The 22,203-nt window shown below is 47.6% G+C and overlaps 1 protein-coding gene across 1 annotated transcript in view; it reads right to left on the bottom strand.

Moving 5' to 3' along the window:
• jade2 (jade family PHD finger 2) overlaps positions 1–22,203 on the bottom strand; it is a 179,340-nt gene that overhangs the window by 78,932 nt on the left and 78,205 nt on the right. Inside the window, exons 5-9 of the mRNA XM_064978820.1 lie at positions 16,652–16,839; positions 14,775–14,986; positions 13,563–13,730; positions 9,928–10,044; positions 4,356–4,952 (exon numbers count right to left, since the gene is read on the bottom strand). Of these exons, the coding sequence (XP_064834892.1) occupies positions 4,356–4,952; positions 9,928–10,044; positions 13,563–13,730; positions 14,775–14,986; positions 16,652–16,839 (1,282 nt within the window). The remainder of the gene's footprint in view (positions 1–4,355; positions 4,953–9,927; positions 10,045–13,562; positions 13,731–14,774; positions 14,987–16,651; positions 16,840–22,203) is intronic.

The following is a 22,203-nucleotide window of genomic DNA, read 5'->3' as shown; positions in this document are numbered from 1 at the left end:
CTGTCCAAAATACACAATGGATATAGGCTATAGGCTAAAATTAGGTGTAGGCTATATTACATGGATTTATTAGACTTTTTCAAATGTAGACGTGGCTTGTAGGCTATGCGTGGAAGCAAGGAGATGCTACATTTGTTCATGTTAATTAACAGTAAATTACCGTGAGACCGACAGTTATTTGCTTGACACCGGCTGACCAAGTTTCATGACTGCCACAGCCCTGGCCTTGACACAATTGAGACATGGATTGTGTATGTGTGCCATTCAGAGGGTAAATGGGCAAGACAAAATATTTAAGTGCCTTTGAACAGGGTATGGCAGTAGGTGCCCCGGCTTGAGTGTCAAGAACTGCAACGCTGCTGGGGTTTTCACGCTCAACAATTTCCCTTGTTTATCAAGAATGGTCCACCACCCAAAGGACATCCAGCCAACTTGACAGAACTGTAGGAAGCATTGGTGTCAACAATGGCCAGCATCCCAGTGTAACGCTCGATACCTTGTAGTCCATACCCCAATTGAGGCTGTTCTAAGTGTAGGTGCTAAATGAAATACATCCTCATCACTAGAGACGACATCAATCTATAAAAACGGTGTTCACGTTGATGTTCTTTTCTACTGCTCTGTCTCCAGCGGGTCTTGTTGCTATGCACGTTGCTAACGAATGAGCGGTCCCTTTCATAACATATTGTGAGAGTGTAACATGACAGAAACAGACCAGAAATTTGCTAATTAGCCCTTAAAGGAAAGGAAAATTCCACCCAAAATCTATATTTCGGTATTTGTTTCATTAGCCCATTGTTGACATAGTCCCAAAGTGTTTTGCTTGTCAGCAATCACGTTTTCAAGATACCCAACTTTAACAACACAGAAATCATCCCCTATGATGCATTCTGCATCATATTAATCTAAATGCATCCTATGGGAATGATTTCTGTATTGTTAAAGTGAGGTATCTTAAACTTGAATGATTTCTGTGTTGTTAAAGTGAGGTATCTTACACTTGATTGCTGACAAGCAAAACACTTTGGGACTATGTCAACAATGGACTAATGAAACAAATCGTTATTGGGTGGCATTTTCCTTTAACTCGCAGTCACAATTCTTCATACTTCTTTGATCGAAGGGGACAAACACCTGTCCACAGGCAATCTACTCTATAGGAACCCACTGAGAAGTGCCCCTAAGGGGAAGGAAAGGAACAAGAAAGGGGGATACTTAGTCAGTTGTACAACTGAATGCATTCAACTGAATTATGTCTTCTGCATTTAACCCAACCCCTCTGAATCAGAGAGGTGCGGTGGTCTGCCTTCATCAACATCCACGTCTTTGGTGCCCGGGGAACAGTGGGCTAACTGCCTTGCTCGGGCAGAACGACAGATTTTTTACCTTGTCAGCTCGGGGATTCGATCCAGCAACCTTTTGGGTTACTGGCCTAACGCTCTAACCACTAGGCTCCCTGCCGTCCCAGATGCACCATAAGGTAATAGGTACAAGTGCCATGTTGAGTCAGTGGGCAGACAACATCTGGTAGTCCGGACAGAGCAAAATTCAGTTGGTGATAACAGCACCCAAAAAGCACAATATAGGACTGAAGGGCTCAACTAAATTCATATCATTTTTTACCTACGTTCAAATGAATTGGAAATAGGTATACGAAGACGTGGGTGCAGACAAGTTAGCTGACGAAGAAATACACAACATAGCCTAAATATCGCTCGGCAAATTTGATTAAATCTGGCCTATTACACTAAGTACTAGGCCTCCATCAGATATTTCACTATGGGAGAACTGAACACTAAGGTAGACAGCTCCGCGTTCACCTGAAAACACCTTTTAATCTCTGTTTAAAAATCAGCTCATTATCAAGACACAATGCTCTGAATGTTTGAATTCTTGGGCTTACAGAATCAATGAACCTGCCTGGAGGCTCACTCAGCAGTAGTAACAGCATGGCTGTTTAATCCAGACAGCAAACACAGAAATCACAGCCCCTGAAGTCGCTCAACGCTCACCTCTCCCTGGCTGGCTCATTTAACCAGTGAGCGTGGCAAATTAAAAAAAGAGCTCCTTGCCAAGCGTCCGCCCGGCTGCCACGCCACTGGGAAGGCAGGGAGGAAACCTGTCTACTTAAACACTTCCTGCTTCCTGCTCAGCTCAACCATCGTCTCTTGTGTATTATTAACTCGACCTTCCCAGCACTCACGCCACCACTGTTAAAACAAGGTAACAGTCAACACGTCACCACCCCCCCACGAATGACGCAGCGACCCCCTTGGGCCAATCAGTGTCATTTTGCAAATGCCAGATCTATATGGCAAGACGCACCAGTCACCCAAGTTTCATCAACATTGGGCGAGTTGTGTCTGGGATATTGTGTGGGTTAAATACTCATATCCCTGAGCATGTGTGCCAAATTTCGTTACTCTGAGTCAAACAGATCAAGAGATATAAACATGAGTTTGTAATAGCGCCACTGTATGGTCGATATGAATGTTCTTGGATTTGTTGAGTCGTGACAGTGTTTTCATTATGTATACCAAATGTTGTATACATGATGTATACAAATAACCTTGACTGATTTATATGCATTTATGTGCCAGACCATGCCCACGTGAATGTTTATTTGACAATAGCGGCCATGTTGTTTAAGGTACCTGCCTGGAAAATATTGTGTTGAGAGACCTGTCTATGGATGCAATGTCCACTATATATACATAAAAATATGTGGACACCCCTTCAAATTAGTGGATTCGGCTATTTCAGATGACAGGTGTATAAATCAAGCACACAGCCATGCAATCTCCATAGACAAACATTGGCGGTAAAATGGTCTTACTAAAGAGCTCAGTGACTTTCAACGTGGCAACGTCATAGGACGCCATCTTTCCAACAAGTCAGGGCATCAAATATTTGTCCTGCGAAAGCTGCCCCAGTCAACTTGGTGCTGTGATGGAGAAAAGGAAACGTCTAGGAGCAACAACGGCTCAGCCGTGAAGTGGTAGGCCACACAAGTTCACAGAACGGGACTGCCGAGTGCTGAGGCTGCATATGGCAAGACGCGTCATTCACCCAAGCTTCGTCAAAAATCGAGCTAGTGCCATCTGAGATATCGCTTGTGACTAACGTATGAGCGTACGGAAACAGATCCACAGTCTTCTCACCGATTTCATCGTGGGGGACGACAAACAGGGTGGTCAGGGGATAGAGAACAGGTGGAGGGGTGGCCGTCCAATTAGCAGCAGCAGGGAAGAATCCCAAATGGCATCCAATTCCCTTGATAGTGCACTACTTTTGACCAGGCCTCATACGGTCAATCAAAAGTAGTTCATGAGTAAGGGAATAGGAGTTCCAATTGGGATTGCAACCCAGAAACCCAATCCTCCACTACTCCAATGATTCAGGTTAAGTGGATAGAAATGTATTTACAATAGCCTGTCAACCCTCCCCTGACAGAGCCACCCGCACAATTCCCCTTTGGACCCGACCCTTGTCTCCGAACTTAATTATAACCACCAAAACCACTCAATTAAGACTAATGGATAAATAAAATAGTACCTTCACATGTTTTTGTTATTCTCTGTACTGTGGCGTGGGGGGGACTCAAGCACATTGACAGCGTTGTGTATTGCAGCACATAGAGAGCTGCGATAACCCGATAAGACCCGGCCCACGCATGTTCCTGCAGTGGCAGGACTCAGGAGGGAGGTCTATAGAAGGGAAATGGGATCGGCAGCAACTGCGTGACAAACATGGACATCACTTAATCTAAAGGCCCCGTGGCTAAGTGGCGGGCCCAAATGAAAGAGGAGCTCTGGACACATCGATCTGCCGTTTGAGGTTATTAGTGGGCCTTTACCACAGAGGGTGTGCGCGCGGTGCGTGAGTTTGTGGTGTGTCTGTGTGTGCGTGCGAGGTTGTATGTGTATGTGCCCGTTTGTGTCTCAGGGGACCACTGAGTCTGTCTGCTCTGCTCAGCCTCAGTCTCTATCCTGGTAATTAAATCGGCCATTTGGACCTAGTTAGCTGCCTACCTCTCTCCACTCTATACAGCATACTTTACTTGAGCCTTGACCTGACGTAGCCCTGATTGTTTTCCTCGGGAGGCTGCACGGGGCATCCTGAGCGGATAGCACAGGGCAGGCTGCCCCTGGTCTCAGTCAAACTACATTGTCTGCTAAATGACTACATTGCAAATGTAGCCCTTTCACCATCTGCCCAATGGATGACGCAGGATTGTGAAAGCCATACAGCTGGACAGACCAACGCACATACATGTCATTATAACAACAAACGACACACACACACACTGACATTACGCGCACATTGTCCCCACCTTCCCTGTGCCAGCCACTCACCCTCTCTAGGTCCTGGCGTAGGTGTGTGAACAGTTTGAGGCGTCGGTACAGCACGTCCTGCTCCTGCTGCGCCAGGTTATCGACCTCGTCTCTCTTCAACGTCACCAGAGGACGGTTGAAGTTGGACTTCCTCCTCAGCTTCCAGAACTGGTACAGGAAGTCCACGTGGGTGTCCGGAAGGCCCAGGCTCTCTGCCACATCTTTGGGGTCCACCAGGCGGTAGAACTCGTCCTCCAGCTCCTGTAGCTTCTGTTTGCGCTGGCTGGCCTTCTCCCGCTCTATCTGGTCCCGGTCTGGACGCTCTGCCGGCGGCCGCTCGCTGGTCGCTTGGTGGTGGTCCGGCGCAGTTACGGAGGCTCTGTGGTCGTTGCCGTGTCCAGCCCAGTCTGGTTTGCTGCTGGCACCAGCGCTGTTGGTGTGGTTACTGTTGCCGGCCATGGCGTTGTTACTGTTGCCAGGGGCGGTAGTGCTACTGTGCTCCAGGCAGTAGGATTTGAAGCGCACTTCATCGTTCTCTGCCAGGATGGTGCGCATCTCAAGGCCATGGTCAAAGGCGCAGGTCACATGGAAGGCCACAATGCAGGACGGCATGGAGCACTGGGGAGGGAGGGAGGGAGGAAGCACAAGGGAGTAAAGGAAAGAAGTTTCAATATGAGTGTCACGTCAAACACCGCCAGAGTTGTTAAACACGCATACAGAAGACGGGTACACAGTCCCGAAATCTGTAGGGGAAACAATAGTTTGTCTCTGACGATGTCGTCTTCACACAAACATGGTAATGACTGCTTCGCAATACCGTCACAACTCCTTCCTCTGCCACCACAAAGAGAAATATGTGTGACAGAGAGAGTGTTCAGAGAAATTAGTGTTCAGCTAAATTTCCTCGGCCTGCCTCTATACTGTCGACCCCAGACAAACAGGAGCTCCGCTATCTCCTGGCCTGTGGGCAACACGATCAACATAAAATCTTGGTTCCTATAAGTATCAGAAGCCACAGAGAACAACAAGGGAACCCAGATCTGTCCGTGCCTCCCTACATTACAACCGCAGTCTAAAAATCAAACCTCTGTTGTTGCCTTTCCTCAGGCCTATCCATTTCAGACCTCACCAAAGACTGCCTCTGGGAGAGGTCTCATGTGGGGACGAGGGGAGGATGGTTTATAGCAGTGTTTTCCATGCCATCAGAGAGCAGCAGAACAAGAGGCCCACATTCTCTAAGGGCCTGGGATGACAATGACAGGCCTGCTCAGCTCAGGGTCTGCGTCCCGAACGGTACCCTATTCCCTATCTAGTGCAGTACTTTTGACCGGGGCCCACAGGGACACCCATACGGCTCTGGTAAAGTACTGCACTATGTAGGGAATAGGGTGCCATGTGGGACAAAGCCAGGGTGTCCCTGTGGCTGCCTGGGAACTGGCTCTCCTCCCTCCATCCCTCTTTCCCTTTCTTTCGCTCTGTCTACAGAGGCCCAACTCACAGAAGATATCACAGCCCACTTGTTACTCTGGCCCTCTCCTGTGCCCATTCTCTCTCTTTATCCCTCCCTCACTCTCGCTGTTCTCCAGAGGCCCAACGCACTCCCATCACTGAAGCAGAGAACTTGTGGCTGTGACTCTCCCTTTCCATGCTTTCCCTCTTCATCACAGTAGAGTATTCCACTTGTCTCAGTGGCTGTCTCCCTCCTGAGGGTTGAGAGCCCACACGGCTTTGTCTGCCATGATGAGGCGAGAGAGATAAGCCAGAACTGGAAACCACTATTCCTCATCTCTTTACCCTGCTGCTTGGTTATGCCCTCAATTCCAGCTCCCCACACTGACTCCCATTGTCAGTCCGCTAAACATTAAATGGAAGTAGTTATTTTCGGTCCAAATATATCACACTGTCTGGTGGATAGTGGATAAAGATACAGTACGAGCTCTGCTGCTTCACTGCACCCTTCCTGGACAACGTTATGGGACCATAGCCATACATAGCATCCCAAATGGCACCCTATTCCATATATACTGCACTTAAAGTAGTGTGTTATGTAGGGGATAGGGTGCCATTTGGGACCACATAATTATTGATGAGATACTTTTTTTTAAGTGAGTATTTGAATATAATAATCCTCCAATAAAACATCATTCATAATTTTGTCAGACAGCAATTCACTGAATACACACACACACACACACACACACGGTTAGTTAGTGTAGCTGTTTCAGCTGTTTGGTGTCCAAAACGGGCCCAGCTTGCTGTCTGGGGATTTGTCTTCCGCGAACCATCATAATCCATACACCAGTAATAGTCTACAATTAAAATGGCAAGATAATAACGTATCTCAATTGTATCAAAAAGTTGTTTTCGTTGCTAGATATTGTTTGCTACATGGCTAGCTAGTTAGCTAGACAGTTGCATACAGGGACCATTCTAGTTTGCTTCGTCCCGCAACGAGCCATTGTTTACATGGCTAGCTGAGCTGGCCAGTTGCATTCTGCTGTTAATTTTGATTGAGGATTATGATAATCTTTTTCATTTTGCCAGTTTGTCATTCATGTTTAACTAGCTAGCTACTGAAAATAGACACTGCGGTGCGAACGCAAAACAATTAGCAAGCTAATCAAACCGCATGTTGCATTATAGGGACATGCTAAGTTGGCTAACTAGATAGCCACAATGAAATGATAGCTAAATAGCTAGCTACTGTTTGTTTTTTTGCATGTTCAACTCGCTGGCTAGCTAGATGAATACCATTTACATCTAGCCAGTTGGTAATTACGAAGCTAAATGTTTGCTAAATCTAGCTAGTTGTCTTCATTGCCATTATTGGAATGGAAGCAGATTAAGCGTGCACGGGTCATTTTAATACAGCTGTAGCAGTCAACAGGAAATAACAAGCTGTAGGGCATTAATTAAATCATGTTTAAACTCATAAGAGTCTTTGTACTTCGAGCTTATTGTTTGGGAGTCAATTAATATTATTGCTGGTATGCAAGGTTTTAATGTCTTGTCTATTTTTGTCTGCTTTCCTCCTTTATAGCTTTAATTGTCTGGAGCCTGGTGTTGTTGTGGCCAAGGAGCTTTCACTCAGATGTCACTAGGTTTCAGCTGTTGATGTCCTTCCTCCTTGTCCTGTCAAAGGGCAGGACAGATACAGTACATTCTGAAAGTATTCAAACTCCTTGACTTTTTCCACATTACGTTACAGACTTATTCTACAAATGAAAAAATAAAATCAATCTACACACAATACCCCATAAAGACAAAGCAAAAACGGATTTTTAAACATTTTTTGCAAATTTATTCTAAATAAACTGAAATATTACATTTATATAAGTATTCAGACCCTTTACTCAGTACTTTGTTGAAGCACCTGTGGCAGCGATTACAGCCTTGAGTCTTCTCAGGTATGACGCTACAAGCTTGGCACACCTGTATTTGGGGAGTTGCTCCTATTCTTCTCTGCAGATCATCTCAAGCTCTGTCAGGTTGGATGGGGAGTGTCACTGCACAGCTATTTTAGAGGTCTCTCCAGAGCCGTTTGATCGGGTTCAAGTCCGGGCTCTGGCCGGGCCACCCAAGGACACTCAGAGACTTGTCCCGAAGCCACTCCTGCATTGTCTTGGCTGTGTGCTTAGGGTTGTTGTCCTTTTGGAAGGTGAACCTTTGCCCCAGTCTGAGGTCCTGAGCACTCTGGAGCAGGTTTTCATCAAGGATCTCTTTGTACTTTGCTCCGTTCATCTTTCCCTTGATCCTGACTACTCCCCCAGTCTCTGCCGCTGAAAAACAACCACACAGCATTCTGCTGCTACCACCATGCTTCGCTGTAGTGATGGTGCCAGATTTCCTTTAGACGTGACGCTTGGCATTCAGGCCAAAGAATCTTGGTTTCATCAGACCAGAAAATCTTGCTTCACATGGTCCGAGTCCGTTAGGTTCCTTTTGTCAAACTCCAAGCAGGCTGTCATGTCCCTTTTACTGAGGAGTGGCTTCAGTCTGGCCAATCTACCATAAAGGCCTGATTGGTGGAGTGCTGCAGAGATGGGAGAACCTTCCAGAAGTACAATCATCTCCACAGAAGAACTCTGGAGCTCTGTCAGAGTGACCATTGGGTTTTTGGTCACCTCCTTGACCAAGGCACTTCTCCCCCGATTGCTCAGTTTGGCCAGCTCTCGGAAGAGTCTTGGTGGTTCCAAAATTCTTCCATTTAAGAATGATGGAGGCCACTGTGTTCTTGCGGATCTTCAAAGCTGCAGAAATGTTTTGGTACCCTTCCACAGATCTGTGCTTAGACACAATCCTGTCTCGCAGCTCTACAGACAATTCCTTCGACCTCATGGCTTGGTTTGTGCTCTGACATTCACTGTCAACTGTGGGACCTTATATAGGCAGATGTGTGCCTTCCCAAATCATGTCCAATTAATTGAATTACCACAGGTGGTCTCCAATCAAGTTGTAGAAACATCTCAAGGATGATCAATGGAAACAGGATGCACCTGAGCTCAATTTCAAGTCTCATAGCAAAGGGTCTGAATGCCTTTTTATTTTTTAATACATTTGCAAACTTTCTAAAAACCAGTTTTTCACTTTGTCATTATGGGGTATTGTGTGTAGATTGAGGAGGGCTTATTTGTATTTATTTAATCCATTTTAGAATACGGCTGTAAGGTAACAAAACGTGGGAGAAGTCAAGGGGTCTGAATACTTTCCGAATCTACAGTATGCTCTCAGGCTAGATTCGTTTGTTCATATCTTAACCTGAACCAAAGTTACTGAAAGAATCTTATGATATAGGCCTAGGTCTAAATATTGTTTTGACCTTGTGGTGTTTGAAGTTTTCTAAACTTAGGCTACCGCCTTCAGCACTTGTGTTTTTTTTAAAGCATTACCTCACTGCTTCAGCACATGGCCACCATCGCATGTGTTCTATTGTGAATCCTTTAAGTGATGGGAACGATGCTACATGGGCCTAAACAAAGAGCAGCACTGTAGCTGTTCAATGTCAAAGGTTATCTTTATTATACAAGAACAGGCAGTTTAATACTGTAAATGGTTTGCCTAAAGGGGTGAGCACAAAAATCATTTTGGGGAATTTGGTTAAAGTGTTACGTTCCTAAAAACCAACATTTCCCAAGGACTCATGTAGAGCAAGTTTGAAAGCCACAGCAAAATATTTGAATGCTTTTTTTCTCCTAATTGGGATTATAAATGTATCGACTTTTAAAGCAGTATTACTTCACCATGTTTCCTCTAACCACAGTGTATGATATGCCATTTTGAAGCTCTGAGTCTGTACTTTTATCCAATGCAAAAAAACACCATTTACATGTTTGTTTTTTAAACATAAGACCGAAAATAGATGGTGGGTCACGTATGTGCTGCTGATGAGAAACTTAAAATAAATTAAAATGAAGAACTCCTTATCACACCTTCATGGCATCTTTAACACCCGCAGGTGCACTGAAATGCTAACATGAAAAAGGGGGCTTACTGCGTGTGTGCGCGCATACATGTAGAAATGCATCTGTCTGGTGATACGATTGTGTGTACTGGTGCAGTAAAGTGGTGTTTTCTGGTAATGTGTGTGGCTCACCTGTATGCAAGTGCCTGTGTGTTCTCGACACAGGCTGCAGAACAGGGCCCAACGGCTGGAGGGGATGTGGGACACCTTGGTAATGGGCTCCATCTTCTCCGGGCAGCCTATACTCACCTAGATCACACACACACACACACACACACACACACACACACACACACACACACACACACACACACACACACACACACACACACACACACACACACACACACACACACACACACACACACACACACACACACACACACACACACACAGAGTCAAAACAGATGTGTCTAACAAGACATTAATACACACAGAACAGTTTTGACAGATGCTCATCAAGCACTTTGCTTCACAGACGTTAATACAGACTGAGATTGTAAGTAGTTCTTTCACCGAATGTTACGTTCTCTGCGAAGTCTATATTCCTAGAGCCCAGTGTCATCCCTCTTCCCTTCCGCCCAGCTTCCCACATTCATTCCCCCACATTCATATTCCTCTCTCTGAAAAGAGTATTTCTGTAAAGGCCTCATCCTTCATGCCCAGGCCCTAATAACTGGCAGACAATCCGGACTTCCTCCATCCCCTCCTCTCCCTGATAGTCCATGAAATGCTGCGTGAATCCTCCCCCATTCTGATTGCAGCCATTGAACCAGGCCTTTCACACAGAGTGGAGGGCTATGCTCTCTCGCTCTATGCAGGCATCACCATCTTCCTTCCCCTCCCTAGCTTTTGTCCTCTCTTGATTAGGATATCCAAGAGTCTTCAACCCTCAAGATGGAGGACTGGGTCTCTTTCCAAGTGTCTTTCTCTCTGTGTGTGTGTGTGTGTGTGTGTGTGTGTGTGTGTGTGTGTGTGTGTGTGTGTGTGTATGTGCGTTACTTTTCAAAAATCGTTCCTTCCCCTTATTCCGGCTCCAATTAGTTCACATTACCAAAAGGCAATGAAAAGCTTTCATTTAAAAGTGACAACTGGAAATGAGGAGGAAATCAAAAGCCTGAAGGAAAAGGCAGAAAATTGAAGTTGGCCTTATTTTGGAATAGGGGCGGAGGGGGAGGGGGTTTGGAGGGTTGCGGAGAGAGGCATAGAACGGAGCGGAGGGGGTTTGGAGGGTTGCGGAGAGAGGCATAGAACGGGGCGGAGGGGGGACGGGGTTTGGAGGGTTGCGGAGAGAGGTATAGAGCGGGACGGAGGGGGAGGGGTTTGGAGGGTTGCGGAGAGAGGTATAGAACGGAGCGGAGGGGGGAGGGGGTTTGGAGGGTTGCGGAGAGAGGTATAGAATGGGGCGGAGTGGGGAGGGGGTTTGGAGGGTTGCGGAGAGAGGTATAGAACGGGGCGGAGGGGGTTTGCGGAGAGAGGTATAGAACGGGGCGGAGGGGGTTTGGAGGGTTGTGGAGAGAGGTATAGAACGGGACGGAGGGGGTTTGGAGGGTTGTGTAGAGGAATAGAACGCGACGGAGGGGGTTTGCGGAGAGGTATAGAACGGGGCGGAGGGTGTTTGCGGAGAGAGGTATAGAACGGGGCGGAGGGGGTTTGGAGGGTTGTGGAGAGAGGTATAGAACGGGGCGGAGGGGGTTTGCGGAGAGGTATAGAACGGGGCAGAGGGGGTTTGGAGGGTTGTGGAGAGAGGTATAGAACGGGGCGGAGGAGGGTTGTGGAGAGAGGTATAGAACGGGGCGGAGGGGGTTTGGAGGGTTGTGGAGAGGTATAGAGCGGGGCGGAGGGGGTTTGGAGGGTTGTGGAGAGGTATAGAACGGGGCGGAGGAGGGTTGTGGAGAGAGGTATAGAACGGGGGAGGAGGGTTGTGGAGAGGTATAGAACGGGGCGGAGGGGGTTTGGAGGGTTGTGGAGAGAGGTATAGAACGGGGCGGAGGGGGTTTGGAGGGTTGTGGAGAGAGGTATAGAACGGGGCGGTGGGGGTTTGGAGGGTTGTGGAGAGAGGTATAGAACGGGGCGGAGGGGGTTTGGAGAGTTGTGGAGAGGTATAGAACGGGGCGGAGGAGGGTTGTGGAGAGAGGTATAGAACGGGGGGAGGAGGGTTGTGGAGAGAGGTATAGAACGGGGCGGAGGGGGTTTGGAGGGTTGTGGAGAGGTATAGAACAGGGCGGAGGGGGTTTGGAGGGTTGTGGAGAGGTATAGAACGGGACGGAGGAGGGTTGTGGAGAGAGGTATAGAACGGGGGGAGGAGGGTTGTGGAGAGAGGTATAGAACGGGGCGGAGGGGGTTTGGAGGGTTGTGGAGAGAGGTATAGAACGGGGCGGAGGGGGTTTGGAGGGTTGTGGAGAGAGGTATAGAACGGGGCGGAGGGGTTTGGAGGGTTGTGGAGAGGTATAGAACGGGGCGGAGGAGGGTTGTGGAGAGAGGTATAGAACGGGGGGGGGGTTTGGAGGGTTGTGCAGAGAGGTATAGAACGGGGCGGAGGGGGTTTGGAGAGAGGTATAGAACGGGGGGAGGAGGGTTGTGGAGAGAGGTAAAGAACGGGGCGGAGGGAGTTTGGAGGGTTGTGGAGAGAGGTATAGAACGGGGCGGAGGGGGTTTGGAGGGTTGTGGAGAGAGGTATAGAACGGGGCGGAGGGGGTTTGGAGGGTTGTGGAGAGGTATAGAACGGGGCGGAGGAGGGTTGTGGAGAGAGGTATAGAACGGGGGGGAGGAGGGTTGTGCAGAGAGGTATAGAACAGGGCGGAGGGGGTTTGGAGAGAGGTATAGAACGGGGGGGAGGAGGGTTGTGGAGAGAGGTATAGAACGGGGCGGAGGGAGTTTGGAGGGTTGTGGAGAGAGGTATAGAACGGGGCGGAGGGGGTTTGGAGGGTTGTGGAGAGAGGTATAGAACGGCGGGAGGTTCGAGCATTTGAAGACTAAGTGAGAGAGATACACCCTCAGCTGATGCCGGACCCTCTCAAAGCTGAAAGCCCCCCTGACGCCCGTGAAATTCCCATCTCCGCCACAGCTTCTTATTAACTACCCCTGCCTGCCTGTGTCTTTAGTGCAGAGAGAGAGAGAGAGCAGGACGCAAATTAATTTCCATTGAAAGACGTTGGTGGGGGAAGTGAAACAAACAAGAACAACGATCAGAATTAGTCCAATCAATGTGACAGAATAGAATTATTGCTAAAAGGGTTCAGGACACCAAAAGGCACTTCATTAACAGGGACCTAAGCGCTTCACGCCGCTTTGAGCAGCGGGCCTTAGCTTAACCACATGTTTGTCTTACTGTCCCAGTAATGTTGATGCTCAAGGTGTGTGTGCTTGTCTTGTTTAGGAGTGGGAGCGTGTGCATTTGCATATATATTAATCATTAATATGATTGCATATATTGAAGGTCTATAAATGTGTGTGGAGGTACGTATGAATATGTATGCGTATGTGCATGTGTGTCTGTGCAGGTGTGTCTGTGCAGGTGTGTGTGTGTCTGTGCAGGTGTGTCTGTGCAGGTGTGTGTGTGTCTGTGCAGGTGTGTGTGTGTGTATGTGTGTGTGTGTATGTGCAGGTGTGTGTGTGTATGTGTGTGTGTGTGTGTGTGTGTGTGTGTCTGTGCAGGTGTGTGTCTGTGCAGGTGTGTGTCTGTGCAGGTGTGTGTCTGTGCAGGTGTGTGTCTGTGCAGGTGTGTGTCTGTGCAGGTGTGTGTCTGTGCAGGTGTGTGTGCCCACCTCGGGGATCCATAAGGCACAGCTGACGTGGACCCACTTGGTTCCACTGCGGGTGGGCTTCAGGGCTCCGCCTCTCTTGGGGCACAGCAGACATTTGGGTTGCACCCCCAGGGCGCAGGTTCGGCACAGCCAGTTCCCCTGTGGGACCTTCAGGATCCCATAACACGCCTGGGGAGAGACAGAGGGATGGGGAGGAGAGTGAGAGAGGGAGGGAGGCGAGACGGAGGGGTGGGGGAAAAACGGTGGTGGAGATTGAGAGAGAGGAGAGGGAAAGATGAGATGGAGAGAGAGGGAGAGGAGAGGGAAAGATGAGATGGAGAGAGAGGGAGAGGAGAGGGAAAGATGAGATGGAGAGAGAGGGAGAGGAGTGGGAAAGATGAGATGGAGAGAGAAGGAGAGGAGAGGGAAAGATGAGATGGAGAGAGAGAGAGGGAGAGGAGAGGGAAAGATGAGATGGAGAGAGAGGGAGAGGAGAGGGAAAGATGAGATGGAGAGAGAGGGAGAGGAGAGGGAAAGATGAGATGGAGAGAGAGGGAGAGGAGAGGGAAAGATGAGATGGAGAGAGAGGGAGAGGAGAGGGAAAGATGAGATGGAGAGAGAGGGAGAGGAGAGGGAAAGATGAGATGGAGAGAGAGGGATTGGGGAAGAGAGGGATTGGGAGGAGATGGAGAGGATGAGGGACTATTTTCTAACATGTCAAAACAGTGGTGAAAGGAGGAGGTTGATAGAGCTGTATAACTGTCAGGGGATTGTCAAACCAATTAACACCATTCCACCCAAACAAAAAAAATCTCCATTCGAAAAAACTAAAAACATGAAGTTGATGTTTCTATTTCTGGGACGTGTTTTTCTTGCTGTTTATAGTCGTCAAATACCCAGAATTCCATTAACAGGGATAGTTTCTGTATGATCTGACAGTTGGAGGTAAGTAGTCAAAGAAAGAAACGGGTAGAGTATCCAGTTTCTCCCCACAACTATAAACAAACCTAAATGACCACCTTTGACCTTTATGTAAATCTTTCAATGATCCAAAAGAACTACATATCCCCTCCCCAATCGCATGCTGACCCCCAAAAACACCCGTAATACTGCCCAAACAGACTTCACGCTCACTAAACACGTACACCCTCTTTCAAAAGACAACTCTTAATAGCCCTACAACTTCTAATTGTCCCCTCCTCTATCCCATCTCCACCCAACCCTGATCTGCACCTGATGTACGCAGATGTTGCACTTGTCACAGAAGACCATCTCGTTGCCGTCTTCTCCTTCGGGGGACCGGCACACGTCGCACACCACGTCCTCATCGTACTCGATGCCCAGACCCTCCTCCGTCTCTATGGCCTGCTGCATGTTCTCCTCACACTGGCTCTCCAGCTCCACCAGAACACGCTCCATGGTCAGCTCGTCCAGCTCCGGCAGCGCTGAGGGAGGGAGGGTCAGAGTCATACGTTTGGGAGAGAAGGAACAGAGGGTCACAGTTAGTCACATGGCTCAGCAGTCATCGATGGGAATTCATATCGGACTCAAGTAACTGGATTGGCACGTGCTTTGTGTTTAACTCAACGGTTTGTCTTTCATTCGCAGAACATTTTGTACTATTAAACCCCGGCTATAAAGTGGTCTTGTACTTCTTCGGATTCTTGCCAAATTCCGACAGCCACAGCCGATAGCAAACGGCCATGTGCCAGACCATGTTTTATAAGTACTGGGAAAAGGCCTCCCATGGGTTACATACTGTACAGTGTTCAGTGATTAAAGAGTTGTTTTTAAAAGCAAACCAGGAAGAAGCTGAGTTTAGTTAACCATTCACGTCGGAGCCAGTGACATTTACATCTTGTAAATAGGGAGAGGCTAGAGGAACAAACGTTTCAGTGGGAACGCGGGTGTTTAAGTACATAACTTCATGTGGGGAAAAGAGAGAGAGCGAGAGAAAGAGAAATGGAGTGAGGCATGTTGGTAAAGCGAGAGAGAGAGAGAGATGAAAATAAAAGATGGAGCATGCTGGAGCAGCCTATCGGTGTTGCGATATGGCATTATACTGTAACCCGGCAACAAGCAAGTGCTTGTTTGGTCTAGACATTGGGGTTATGAGAAGCAACCCATTTGAGAAAAAAACTATTTAAAAAGCAGAGTAAATAAGCCTGGGCCTGAGGGATTTAAAAATGCAATTATATTTCTTATCTATGAGCACAAGATCAGATTGTAAATAAACTGGGTCTGTGGTGTGGAGAGAGAGCGAGCGTCAGGGTCAGCTACAGTAGCCGCGGCCAGCCAGCCAGAGAGCAGTTGATAGAGACTGGGCTCAACAGTGGGAATGTCCCTCTGTGTGGACAGAGTGCAGGGAGGCGCACCCTTCTGACCCCCAAAACTCCTCTCTCCAACGTCACCACTCCACAATAAAAGAGCGACGAGGAGTCGTGGAGTTGTGGAGAGGAGGACTGTGTGTGTTAGGGTGAAGTGTTAAGGCATGGGAACACCTGTAGCGTTGGCCAGCCGAGAGTACTGAGCACCTCTGAACAGAGTGCCAGCCCGTAATTTGCAAAACCCCGATTCTACATCGAGAAACGGGAGAAAATGTCAGCAGTCAAACAATGAAACACACGGCGCCGACCGAACGGTGAAAGAATGAACCTCTCTGACCAGCACTACCAACCCTCCCTGGCCACAGACCCTGGCTTGCGTCCGAAATGGCAAACGGCAGACCATCACTCGGTGCGTTGCGTTTTCTCCTTTAAAATGTGTCTGCAGTTTATATTTTTGAGGACGCAAGTTTTCACAATGGAGTAGAGGTACAAGAGTACGGTCATACAATAGCTGGTAAAATGCTTATCCACAGTAGCCCAGTAAGTGTGTGAGCGAGTTGTTTTACGAGCTTTTGCGTCACATTCTAGACGAAATGCTCAAACTAAACAGACGCAACAAATCGATAGGCTAATAAAGTCCTGTTGACGTTGATGGTTCTCATTCCAAATGGATCCCCATTCCCTTACATAGTGCACTACATTTAACCAGAGCCCTATGGACCCTGCTCAAAAGTAGTGCAACTGTAAAAGGTGCTGGGTTAGGACTCCGAAGAAGTCTCTCACCCAGTTCCCTGAACTCCTGGTTGACCAGCTCCAGCCAGGACACGTCCATGTCATCCAGGTCATAGCGACTGTGGGGCTCGTCGGTGGTCTTCATGTCCCTCTGGCTCAGCCCCAGGCCCAGCACACACCCCCGGCCTTGGCCCTGCACAGGCCAGTAGAAGGGGATACGCCCCACCTCCGGTAGCATCCTGTCAACACACAGAGAGAGAGAAAACACACCGTTTCAACTTTTACTCCATTTCCATCTCATTAACTGACTGAAACACGGACAGTGAAGGAAATAAGCATTTCCTTGGACTTATGAGCCAGTCAAGGAATCGTTTGATCAGGGCCCCACCAAGGTTCTGGTCAAAAGTAGTGCACTACATAGGGAACAGGGTGTCCTTTGGGACCATAACGTGTCATCCTGACATTCCTACAGTACAGCCCTCTGTTCAATACACAGGCCCTGTGTTGTGTCGGTCTGCCCAGACATGGGGGTATGTCAGCAGCGCACAGGGAGCCCTAAGCCATTGGGGGGAGGGGGGAAGCATAGCTGGAGTCATCATCTTCTCTGTCTGAGCAGCGTGTCACTCTCCTCCCTCCCCACGGCGCCTCATGCCCTTCTTACTATGCCATGGGAAATGGGGTCAGGGAACGCCACTTGACCCACTGGGAGGGGAGCCCATAAGCGTAAACATTTCTGTAAGGATCTCTCTCACACACAGAGTCAAATCTATGTTTTTCTCCATTGGAGTTCAATGGACGGAATTAATTGACACAACGAACTGAACAAATGATTTACATTTGTTGTCATTGTGATCTAAAAACACACACGGATGGATACACACACTCGCACCTCGTCATCTCCTCCACCTGCACTCAAATCGTGACCTTTGAGTGAGTGGGAAGCGATGTGATAATGACAGATTCGGTCTCTAATCTTAAACGGGTCATATCCTCAACATCACCATGGCTCAAGCCTTACTGCGTCGGACGGTGGGTAGCGTACAGGCTGTTTATCCACAAGCACGCTGCGTGTCCCAAAATGGCATCATATTCCTCGCGATGCTCAGTCAAAAGTGGTGCACAGTATAGGGGATAGGTTGCCATTTGGGACGCACAGACACTTTGCTCCCCACACTTCCTCCACTTCCCTGGCCGACACATCTGATGTAAAAACCATGCAAATAGTGTGAGGCCTGAGAAATCCCCCTACAGCTGCCTTACTGCTGCAAGCAGCCTGTTGCCTCCATCCCCCCGCCACCACAGACACTGTGATTTCCATCTAAAACTATTTAAAAAACAGGAAAACATCAAATGCGAGTGGCTTACATTCGCAAGCAGAGAATCATTCCGTACATTTTCATAGAGTTGTTGTGCCTTATTACGTTGGTTCTTTTCATTAGATAACCCTCTTCTACTGTCCGTTGCACCCCCCCCCCCCCCAGCGTCAATAACTGTAACTAAATCCCCAGGCAAGATAAGCTAGCCTAAAAGGTGTTCAAAGCTACAGGAAGTGTGGATTGTCTGAAGTGGTGATCAGAGAGATTCACATCGTGGAGTTTGCAGAGACGCAGACAGAAGGTGGCTAACCTAATGCTCCTCTGTCTCTATCATTTCCAGCATAGTGTATCTACAGTGGGGCAAAAAAGTATTTAGTCAGCCAACAATTGTGCAATTGTGCTGGTTCTCCCACTTAAAAAGATGAGGCCTGAAATGTATCATCATCATAGGTACACTTCAACTATGACAGACAAAATGAGAAGAAAAAAAATCCAAAAAATCACATTGTAGGATTTTTTATGAATTTATTTGCAAATTATGGTGGAAAATAAGTATTTGGTCAATAACAAAAGTTGCAATACTTTGTTATATACCCTTTGTTGGCAATGACAGAGGTCAAACGTTTTCTGTAAGTCTTCACACACTGTTGCTGGTACTTTGGCCCATTCCTCCATGCAGATCTACTCTAGAGCAGTGATGTTTTGGGGCTGTTGCTGGGCAACACGGACTTTCAACTCCCTCCAAAGATGTTCTATGGGGTTGAGATCTGGAGACTGGCTAGGCCACTCCAGGACCTTGAAATGCTTCTTACGAAGCCACTCCTCCGTTGCCCGGGCGATGTGTTTGGGATCATTGTCATGCTGAAAGACCCAGCCACGTTTCATCTTCAATGCCCTTGCTGATGGAAGTGGATTTTCCCTCAAAATCTCATGATACAGTCACCCATTAATTCTTTCCTTTACACGGATCAGTCGTCCTGGTCCCTTTGCAGAAAAACAGCCCCAAAGCATGATGTTTCCACCCCCATGCTTCACATGGGTATGGTGTTCTTTGGATGCAACTCAGCATTCTTTGTCCTCCAAACACGACAAGTTGAGTTTTTACCAAAAAGTTATATTTTGGTTTCATCTGACTATATGACATTCTCCCAATCTTCTTCTGGATCATCCAAATGCTCTCTAGCAAACTTCAGATGGGCCTGGACATGTACTGGCTTAAGCAGGGGGACACGTCTGGCACTGCAGGATTTGAGTCCCTGGCGTAGTGTGTTACTGATGGTAGAATTTGTTACTTTGGTCCCAGCTCTCTGCAGGTCATTCACTAGGTCCCCCCGTGTGGTTCTGGGATTTTTGCTCACCATTCTTGTGATCATTTTGACCCCACGGGGTGAGATCTTGTGTGGAGCCCCAGACCGAGGGAGATTATCAGTGGTCTTGTATGTCTTCCATTTCCTAATAATTGCTCCCACAGTTGATTTCTCCAAACCAAGTTGCTTACCTATTGCAGATTCAGTCTTCCCAGCCTGGTGCAGGTCTACAATTTTGTTTCTGGTGTCCTTTGACAGCTCTTTGGTCTTGGCCTTAGTGGAGTTTGGAGTGTGACTGTTTGAGGTTGTGGACATGTCTTTTATACTGATAAAAGTTCAAACAGGTGCCATTAATACAGGTAACAAGTGGAAGACAGAGGAGCCTCTTAAAGAAGAAGTTACAGGTCTGTGAGAGCCAGAAATCTGGCTTGTTTGTAGGTGACCAAATACTTATTTTCCACCATAATTTGAAAATAAATTCATTAAAAATCCTACAATGTGATTGTCTTTATTTTTCTCATTTTGTCTGTCATAGTTGAAGTGTACCTATGATGAAGATTACAGGCCTCTCTCATCTTTTTAAGTGGGAGAACTTGCACAATTGGTGGCTGACTAAATACTTTTTTGCCCCACTGTATGTACAGTGGCTGACTGTAGATATCTTGTGAAAGTGGAGGGAAACCACAGGGGCGAGGTGAGAGAACGGTGTGTTCTCTCTGGCCAGGGTCACATGTCCTGAACACAGGCTACATAAACAATGAGCGAACGAGAGGGAGGGAGGGATGTGAGAGTACATAGAAAATAGAGACAGACAGTAAGAGAGAAAACAGAGACTGTAAGAGAGGACAAAGAGAGACAGTAAGAGAGGACAGAGAGAAAACAGCGAGACAGTAAGATGACAGAGAGATTAAACAGACAGTAAGACAGAGAGGACAGAGCGAAAGAGAAGAGGGGGGAAGAGTTGTTCTGGGCTGCCAGACTAGGTGGAGTCACAGCGATGTGGGCAGGAGGGCGAGATGACTCAGGTCAACAGAGATGATGAAACAACAAATCCAGACAGATCTAACTCTAGATATGAGGGGACTGACAGTAAAATTAGAGGGGCAAATGTGTCCTAGCTACCCATCTTCAGTTAACTGGAAATCCGTCTTCAATAAGCTGACTACGAAGGGAGCTGTAGTGACTGTTGTTATTTTGTTGTTGTGCAATCCTTACACGGTATCACTGGCAGACAAATGCATGCTGGTCTGGTGTCACGTGGTCGAGTTCAGCGTTTCCCAACAGTACATGTTTTTTTGTTTGTTGTTGGAGCCCTGAACAAACACACTTCATTCAGCTCATTGAGGGCTTGAGGATTTAGTGGGCAAGTTGAATCAGGTGCGTCTGTCCAGGGTTGCAATAGAAATGTATACCGTTGAAGGTACTCAAGGACCAGGGTCGCAATAGAAATGTATACCGTTGAAGGTACTCAAGGACCAGGGTTGCAATAGAAATGTATACTGTTGAAGGTACTCAAGGACCAGGGTTGGGAAACACTGGTCTAGTTGGTAAGAGTGTGGCGCTAGCAACAACAAGGTTGTGGGTTCAACTCCCGCAGTGATCACATGTACTGAAATGTATGCCCTCACTGTAAATGGAAGTCACGTAAGGATAAAAGTGTTTGCTAAGTAGCACATATTATACATTAGTATGGCCTAAGGCTATCAGAGCTCTATCATTGCTATATTATTGACTAAATCCTAGGTTCCAAGTTACCATCACTCCTGTCTAAGGAAGGTAAGTGCCCAAGACAGAAGTGGGGAAACTAAAAATATTTGGATATTCCCTCACTCTCCTTTGAGTCCTGGCTTCACAGCAGAGGCAGCTTTGCCCTGTGTAATATGTATCTGGAGCGGGGGGGGATGAGCTGAAAGGGCTTCAGACTCTCAGCTCCTCCAACCGAACACCAGTACATGCTTCCATTCACGCCACCCCAGACCCAGAGGGGATGTGGCTTTGGGTTTTATTGCACACTGACTGGCCTTGGGGGATCTGGAGTGTGTATCTTGCGGCTACTGTACCCTCCGTGCGAGGCTCAGAGAGAGAGCGAGCTACTGTACAAAAGAGGGGCAGTGTGTTAGGAGTGCTAGGGAGTGAAGAGGGAGGACGGGAGATAGAATCAGTGAGGGCTAGTGTGGAGAGAGAAAATAGAGGGGCCGCAGCATCTCAGGCAGCAGACGCACAAAGCAGACCTTTGTGACCCCCTCTGGCCACCACCCCCACTAAGCCAATCAGGTGGCAGACGCGTCGGGCCCGGGGGCCGAACCTGCCCAGTCACGGCTGGGTCTGGCCGGGGACGAGAAAGTGGGCGAGCATGTTGCCGGGCCAGAGCAGAGAGAGCCGACTCCATCAGCCGGTCTGCAACCCACAGGAACATTTCGGGTGCTACACTGCCAGCTCTCATTTTCTCTTCCTACCCCACACAACTACGACCTTGTTTGGAAAACTTCTGAAGTTGCATCCTTCCTTGAGATTATCACTGATGTAGAATGGATTGGATAGGTTTTCACACAGCATAGCTTCCACAACTCTTAACCAATGTCATAACAGATGAGCGATTTCTAAAAGGAAGGAACGGCATATTTTAAAACGTGTTTGGACAGGGCCTTGGTTCAAACTTCAGGGAGATAGAAGTCTCCCCGAACCAGTGATAGAGGGTTTGATATTTATAATGTACAGTACCAGTCAAAAGTTTGGACACACCTACTCATTCAAGGGTTTCTCCTTATTTTGACTATTTTCGACATTGTAGAATAATAGTGAAGACATCAAAACTATAAAATAGCACATATGGAGTCATGTAGTAACCAAAAACATCAAACAAATCTAAATATATTTTATATTTGAGATTGTTCAAAGCAGCCTTGACAGATTTGAAAGTTTCTTCTAAGTTCAGTTGCAAAAACCATCAAGCACTATGATGAAACTGGCTCTCATGAGG

This window comes from Oncorhynchus masou, chromosome 11 (genome assembly GCF_036934945.1).
Source record: "Oncorhynchus masou masou isolate Uvic2021 chromosome 11, UVic_Omas_1.1, whole genome shotgun sequence".
Lineage (NCBI taxonomy): Eukaryota > Metazoa > Chordata > Actinopteri > Salmoniformes > Salmonidae > Oncorhynchus > Oncorhynchus masou.
The sequence above is the reverse complement of the archived record's forward strand: the minus strand, read 5'-3'. Positions and strand labels throughout refer to the sequence as shown.